The sequence below is a fragment of the Brachypodium distachyon genome, chromosome 1 (genome assembly GCF_000005505.3).
Source record: "Brachypodium distachyon strain Bd21 chromosome 1, Brachypodium_distachyon_v3.0, whole genome shotgun sequence".
Classification (NCBI taxonomy): Eukaryota; Viridiplantae; Streptophyta; class Magnoliopsida; order Poales; family Poaceae; genus Brachypodium; species Brachypodium distachyon.
This window is the reverse complement of record NC_016131.3, coordinates 62,561,638-62,569,559: the sequence shown is the minus strand read 5'-3', so window position 1 is coordinate 62,569,559 and position 7,922 is coordinate 62,561,638. Positions and strand designations below refer to the sequence as shown.

The following is a 7,922-nucleotide window of genomic DNA, read 5'->3' as shown; positions in this document are numbered from 1 at the left end:
AAACCAGGCGGTGAGCGGCGGCCACGGCGACGACCCCGCGGGCAAGCCATCTGGCACACACATCCCTCCCTACGCATCGCCACCACGACACGCGCGGGCACACGGCACGCGTTATACTCCACTCTGCTGCACCCTCCCCCTATAAATGCGGCACCAGATAGGGACGGCGGCTCCTCCGGCTCGTGGGTTTTGTTCACACCCGCAGGTTTCCGGCCCTTTCCATCTCGTCGGACTCGGAAACTCGCGCATTTTAGCCAACCTACTCGCCCTTCACTCAGCCTCTTCCCCCCCCCCCCCCCCCCCACCCCACCGCCCTCGCCGCGAGTAACGGCTCGCCCAAAACCCCCGGCCCCAGAAGAAATTTCCCCAAACCCTCCTCCTCGCCTCGCCTCGCCTGCCTTCCGTTACCGTTCCCCAATCCTGCATGGTTGTAGGCCTCTGATGGCGGCGACTGGAGGGGGCACGCTGCCGGCGGTGATGGCGCGGGCGGTGCCGGGGCCCGCGGCGATCCCGACGGGGGCCATGGCCGCCGCGGAGGCGGCGGCCGCCGAGGTGGTGCGGCGCGTGCAGCCCACGGAGGCCTCGGAGCGCCGGCGCGCCGAGGTCATCGACTACGCGCGGAGGATCGTCGGCACCGCGCTGGGATGCGAGGTGCGTGCTCTGTCTCGCGTCCGTTTCGCGAAACGCTCGCGTGCGGCGGCCCGTTTTTTTTTTGTGTGTGTGTTCTTCAGCTTCGGGTTTTTTGGTTCGGTAATCCTCCAGGTCAGGTGGATGTTTGATTAGTAACTCAAGCCTCTCCACCTGAGACGTCTCGGGATTCTCGTGCGTGTTACATTAGTTTTCGTTCGTCCTAGTCTGATTCCGTCGCTTTCTCCGATTTGAGAGCCATCTCGTGTCTGGGACAGAATTTTATGCTTTTTGATTTGATTAATCGGTTCGTACGGATCAGGACTACCGTTAATTCTTAAACTAATTACTGACGGCGCTTGGTACCGATTCCGTGCCTTCTCGTAATATTTTCTGCGGTAATAGCTGTTAATTTTTATTGTAAATTTTGACTAATTGGTCTTATGTTAAGACTAAGTCGTGACACGAGAAGACCCTTCGTTTTTGCGTGTCACGGTCTACGAAAAGGAAGTTGGAAATCAGAAATGAGCTTTCTGTTTGCTTGGATGTACTGTGTGTTTCCGCTTTTTCAGCACACGGAAAAGGCACGGTATGCTTTACGAAATCCAACTTTTACAATCTTAACAGGGTTCCTTTCAGGGGGCGTAGAACTCTGTCATTTATCCGAAAAGTTTAGAATCTTTTTGTTTCTTGGTTTGGTTCTGACTCTGCCCGTGATCTCATGCTTGACTGACTGGCAGAGGTGTGCACTTCACGCGGTGCATATGTATCCAAGGTACTCCAAAAAGAAATTAAATAAAATATTCCAAAAATGTATCCATTTATCCAAGGTGAGTAGGTGACTCATCCAGGTGGAATTTACCAAATAGTATGGCAACTGATCAATGCTATAGTGGAATCTTCTTGAGATTTTCTGTCTCCATCAGAGCTTGTAGAGGATTTTGACAGAGCAGTAGTGAGGTTTAGTTTAGCCATGCACCGACAGCTGCCTGCCAACATCCTGCATTCAATTCCACTGCAGTGTCCATAGGTCGATTAGAAGTCAAAATCCATCGTTATTTACTGATCTGTATGCATCGGTCCACTGTTTGAAACGTACTTTGCAGGGTGTCCATGGGCTCTTCTTATCTACGTGGAAGCTTTTTACTCCATACCCACAGGTGGTAGATCTGGAAAAATGGTCCTTATTGGCGGCTAGTATTATGCCTGCCACCATGTGTACGAGATATCTTTGTAGTTTGTATAGCTGGAGTTGCTTGAAACGTGTGGCTGCTACAGCCTAGTGGCTCTACTTCTGCAGTATGACTCGTTTCCTAGCATTTGGTGCTTCTTGAAAAAAGATAGGTGTAATGGAGTCTGTTCTTGCTGGATTATGTTCACATGCATGTTTATGAGATGAAACATTGCTGGAGTGGCCCATAGTTTTTCATGTGATGCCAAAAGTGCACAACACCAAATCAAAACAACGGCTCTGCACTGCAGGATACTGTGGCATTACATTTCTTTTATTAGAGATCAGTTCTCTATTCTTCTACAGCTCTGCTTGGTTCGTTATGTGAGTAGGAGACTAGGAGTGCAATTCTTTTGGTAACCTGTATTGATCGATCGATTGCTTTGTGAATCATGAGAGTAACTTCTTTACATGTAGGACGGTCATTGTACAAGTTACAATCTGAATTATTTGATTATTTTGTTGTGCAAACTGCAAACTACATGTCTACAGACATAATTGTTTGCTAAATTCATATGAAAAGTTGGGAATAGCTAGGAGGGGACCAGGCATAGTATCAGTTATGAAGAAAATAGGCACCCAAATCCAGGCTGAAGACACCCATATACACCTCCCACCAAACGATATAGGCTCGGTTCTTTTGCAAAGCTCTGGACTTTCCTATTGCAAAGACAACGGCAGCATGCAGTCTTCTATCTTTCTGCCAACATGTATCGTTCTTACAGTACAACTTGTATACTGAAACAATGTTTTTCTATTCCACCTAACGTTGTTGTTTTTTTGTAATTTTTCTCATGCCATTTTTTTTACGTAATTTCTTTTTAATATGAATACTTAGGTTTTTGCATTTGGTTCGGTTCCACTAAAGACTTACCTTCCTGATGGGGACATTGATCTAACTGTACTTGGAAATGCATCTTGCGATAGCACTTTGATTGATGATGTTTACTGCATCCTTGGATCGGGGGAGCAGAATAGTGATGCTGAATTTGAAGTAAAGGACTTGGAACACATCGATGCAGAGGTGCGTTCTCCTGTTTAGAACTCATGTACATGCACAGTCTTTGCAGACTATGATACTGAGGTTTTAACTTCATGGCCTTTGCATGCGTTGCTGCTCTTACCTGGTATTTTCTTTTCTTCTAACAAATCCTTAATATACATGGAAGTAATGCTTCAGAGCCATGCACGTCTTTCTTCCACTTTATATACTGTTACTGTTTGTACATGGCAACTGCTAATCTTTTCAAATGTTCTACCATCCAGGTCAAACTCATTAAGTGCACTATTGAAAATATTATTGTTGATATCTCATTCAACCAAACTGGTGGAATCTGCGCACTTTGCTTCCTCGAGCTGGTATTGCATTGCAAATTTAGTTTTGGGGAAATGATGCAATTTATACTTTCTGTTCCACTTGAAATCCCTTATGATTCAATAAGCAGTTGTTGAATATGTAGAATACTTTGCATGTTTCATGTGCTAGTCTAGGTGTCATTTTATTTGGTTACTATGCCAAGTCATGTGAAAGTAAATTGATTGTTCCTTCTTCAGGTTGACCGTAAAATTGGAAAAAATCATCTATTTAAACGGAGCATTATATTAATCAAGGCCTGGTGTTATTATGAAAGCCGCCTGCTAGGAGCTCATCATGGACTTATATCAACTTATGCGTTGGAAACGCTTATTCTGTATATCTTTAATCTGTTCCACAAATCTCTCCATGGCCCCCTAGAGGTAAGTCTAAGAAGGAATTACATGTTTCAGCCAGCATCTTTAGCCAATACAAAAGCTCATATCCTTATTTTCTCCCTTGGTTTTCTTGTTGATAGGTTTTGTATAGGTTTCTGGAATACTTTAGCAAGTTTGACTGGGACAACTATTGCATAAGTTTAAATGGCCCTGTTGCCTTGTCGTCTTTGCCTAATCTCATTGGTGCGTTACTTTGCAATCTTTTCCTTCGCAGAGCAATCACCTGATACCTATGTTGTTTTGGTGATGAAACTTATATGTCTTGCAGTTGAAGGTACAAATATACCTGTTGATGACTTGCTGTTTGACAAAGAGTTCCTTCATAGCTCCGTGGAAAAAGCATCTGTACCTCCAAGAGACTCTGATGCACGCTGTACCAAATTTCGTGTGAAGCATCTAAACATAATTGATCCGCTGAAGGAGTGCAACAATCTTGGCAGAAGTGTGAACAAAGGTCAGAATTGACCAAGATATATCAATCGATCGTGTCCTTCTCTAGTTTCTCATCTGAAAACTTATACAAACACATATGTTTGCCTGAACACCATAACATGTGGCTTGCTGCTGTGTACATGCAGTTGTGCATAAATCCATAAGCAGCATGCTCCCCTACTGAACGCATGTAGGGTTTACTTTGCCTGGTCTATATTGCATAGTATTTTTCTTTCATCCCTATTTTTCGAGAGAGCGACTGCTAAGTCTTGTTTAATTTGTTTTTGTCCAGCTAACTTCAGTCGTATCCGGACTGCTTTCTCATATGGTGCTCGGAAGCTTGGTCAATATCTCATGTTACCATCAGAACGTATTTCTGGTGAAATTTTTGGATTTTTCAAAAACACTTTAAAGAGAAATGGAAGAGGAGTAAGGGCAGATATTGGCCATGATGGTGCACTAAATTGTCAGCCCTTACTTGGTCCTGAAGAGGAACTCTTGGATAATATGTTATCCATGCAGATTTGTTACAAGGAAAATGAGAACCAAAGTCGTCATCATGTTTCAAAGAGATTGGCTAATAACGGCTTAAATGTCAAAATAGACGTGCCCACACAGGATGGTCGTCTTCCAGGAGTTGACAAGTCGGATCCAAGTACTGATTTAAGTACAAAATCTAATAAACGCTCTTATGTTTATCAAGAAAATGGAAATGGCTGTAGTGAACAGTACTATGTGGATCATGAAATGGAAGGAAGGGTATCTCACTGTACAGCTGAAGCCGTCTTTGTGGACGATAAATCATTGATGAAGCCACAGGTTCATGTGAACAATTCGTCAGATATATTGAACTCTGTCCATGCCAGTGATCTGCGATTTTGTAAACCTGCTCCCGCATACAAAAGTAACTGGAGTGCATTCTCACCCCGTGTGGAAAATCAAAATCTTCCTGCATTCTCATTATCTAGCTTGCCGGATTTATCAGGTGATTTAGATTCACAGTTGAGATGCCTTCGTCAAGTTCAGTACCACTTAGAATACTTGTTTGATGAGTTTTGCCGGTATGTTCAAGGATCTTGTGGCAGCAAGGTTGACAAGGGCTTGTTTAACATTCCGACTCATAGCATTGTGCTAAACACTGATATGACATTGCGAGAGCTATTAATTCCTTCATCTACTGAAACTGATGGCAGGAAATTATCTCCAGCTTCTTCTCATAGCACCGGAGATATTTCACAGCAGTCACAGGAAGAGGACCATTGGGGTATGGCTTTTCAGCTGAACGTTTCTGGAACAGATGTTCCGTCTAATGGATTGTCGCCATCTTCTTATCATGCTTATTCAGAGAGTTCTGTTCCTCGGTGTCATAGGTCGGAGGGTATCCCGAATTTGCATGGAACATGCACATATATTTATGAAAAGGTGGGAAGTTGGAACTTGCAGGTCTCTCATTTGAACTTTTCGTGCTTTAATCCTCTGGCATTCATGTGTTCAGTCAAGTGACTCGGAACTGTTCTATGTTTCTATATGCTCTTGATTTTGATTGTTTGTCACATAGTTCTAGTTATTGTTTGACCGTGTTGTTCATTGTCCTTTTGGGGTCAAATAAATATCTTTGAATAAAATCTCTAGTTTCAGTTTGACTACATTCATTATAACTTATACTTATTCTTTGGGTAAGCTGGCAACTTAAGTTAAACCCCTGCTCAGTTTAGAAAACATGTAGTCTCACTAACTGATATATGTGTGTTAATTGTTTTCATTCTTTTGTGTACTAAATGATACTTACAGTTTCCACTTTCTTTTGTATTACAGCACATTGCATCTTTAGGAGAGAAAGGAACGATGCCAATCAATCAACAAATAAAGGTTAAACACAACCAGGCCTCGGTTCCAAAAGGAAGTTTTGTCCCTTACAAGGAGCAGTCAGTACTAGACAGAGGTCAGTCATTGAAAATCCAGGACGGTTTAAATGGATATATTCGCTCAGGTAGGAAAAACGTTGATAAGCAGATTGGTCATACTCGGAAGGAATTTACCAAACCTCACTGTGAAGAAAGGCATATACGAGGGTACCATGGGGATGCTTGCTTGAACAGAAACAAAATCCAGAAGCAAAGTTATGACGCTGATTTGGAGTTTGCACGACCTGGTAGTGCAATGAAGCAGATACCGAAGCATCAACCATCGGAAGTTCAGGAAACTCCAGATGAGTGCACGCACATAAACAACTTGGCAAGAAAGCAAAGTCACAACACCCGTAAAGGGCATGAGGTACTTGACCGGCCAACAAACCGCAGACCAATTTGTGAGACACCAAAACTTCAAAGCAGCCTGCGGGGCAGGAGCTTCTCGAAATTCTTGGGTGCAAAACAAAAACATGGTAATCACGGTGAGCACCTATCTTTCGCAAGAGATACAGAGCATATAGCAAATTGCCAAGTTGTGAACGTTACAAATGGCTTATCAAAGGAGGTTAACCCAATCGTGGAGTTGGTTGGAAATGGAAGTAAATCAAGGCCATTATTGCCAAATGTAATGATTTCTCATGAAAGCGGGAGTATCCAACGGATGCACCTGGCATCTAATGCTTCTCAGCCCTCCTTCACTATCACAAAAGGATATTCTCAGTCTGAGCCCTTGGAGACACAGCCAGATAGGATTATTGAGTTCGGTTCTTTGGGGCCTTTCTCGTTGACAGTTTCCTCTCCTAAGTCAAGCAAGGCTCCTAACAAACACTGCAGCAGCAAGGCGTGTGGGGATGCAGAGGCATTGGTGTTACAGAGCTACAGAGCTGGTGCAACCCAAAGCAGGTAATCTTGAAGTATCTTACAAAGCAAAATATCAGATGTAATCAGCAGCCTGCAAATATCCTAAGCGTAAACCATCTGAGAAATATGTCACAAAAATAGTTAAGAGGATTTATCGTCAAATAATACAGGATTGATCATGGATCAACCTTTTGCAGGCTGTTGTTTAAGTACACATACAGTGCATTGACCTTGTGCCTTGCGCCTTGCGCTACAATATGGTTAATTTTTGTTAATATTCACACTGTTCCAGGTCATCAGGATCTTACAGAATAGGAGACGAGGATCACTTCCCACCTCTCCATGCTGGGACCCGCTGAGACTTTGCCGAGACTTACAGGGTACAGCTGATCATCATAGAAAGAGCAGCAGAGTTAACTGATTGATCTTGTGCAAAGATCGTAGGGTCTTCTGCACAAACATGATCATCGTAGTTACCTTGAAAAAATCCCTAAAAAAACATGATTATCGTAGTGGCATGCATTCTACCTTGTAAAGTTCCATTGACCCCTTGCGTTTTTAGCTTTTGTGTCTATATTTGTTACAAAAATCAAAGATTTAGGAGCCAGGACAAACTATATATAGCTGTAGTTTCCGTTCTGTTACCTTAGAAATGATTAAATTCAGGAAGATATAAACATTTCCCCTTCAGTTTTTTTCCTCATTGTCTGAGAGGTGTCGATGTTGTGCACTTCGCTACACAATAGTACAGTACGTATGTACTCCGGTTGGTCAATCTGGCTCACCCGTAAGGTCCCTCTTAGATTAGGGATATCCATCTCAGACAACTAAAGGTTCTGAGGTCTTGTCGAACTAATTTGGGATCCAGCGTTTTCCCTATTTTCACTCACTCTCGATTTACTACCTTATCGAATTATGCTTTCAGCTTCAATTATTGAATCGAAAAACTTTTAAAGTGCAATGTGGAGTAATTTGACGAGGGACACAAATTGGAGGGAATATAATCTACTCCCTCCGATCAACAAAAGATGTTTCAAGTTTGTCAAAATTTGAATGTATATAAACATGATTTAGTGTATAGATGTATTCAAATTTAGTCAAAATTGAGA

General features: G+C 42.8%; 1 protein-coding gene across 5 annotated transcripts; it reads left to right on the top strand.

The window, feature by feature from the left end:
• The first annotated feature begins 292 nt into the window (after nucleotides 1–292).
• Nucleotides 293–7,521, top strand: LOC100823912. 5 transcript variants are annotated; one of them, XM_024457074.1, is made up of 9 exons: nucleotides 293–651; nucleotides 2,697–2,882; nucleotides 3,125–3,217; nucleotides 3,413–3,595; nucleotides 3,691–3,793; nucleotides 3,879–4,064; nucleotides 4,335–5,306; nucleotides 5,413–5,464; nucleotides 5,858–6,006. In XM_024457074.1, the coding sequence occupies exons 1-9, from the start codon at nucleotides 442–444 to the stop codon at nucleotides 5,871–5,873; spliced, it is 2,001 nt and encodes a 666-aa protein (XP_024312842.1). In that variant the 5' UTR covers nucleotides 293–441; the 3' UTR covers nucleotides 5,874–6,006. The 5 variants fall into 5 exon arrangements, with proteins under 5 accessions (XP_024312842.1, XP_024312841.1, XP_010228652.1 ...); XM_024457073.1 differs by having other exon boundaries at nucleotides 5,413–5,485; XM_010230350.3 differs by adding an exon at nucleotides 7,106–7,521 and having other exon boundaries at nucleotides 295–651; nucleotides 4,335–5,485; nucleotides 5,858–6,855.
• Nucleotides 7,522–7,922: the final 401 nt, after the last annotated feature.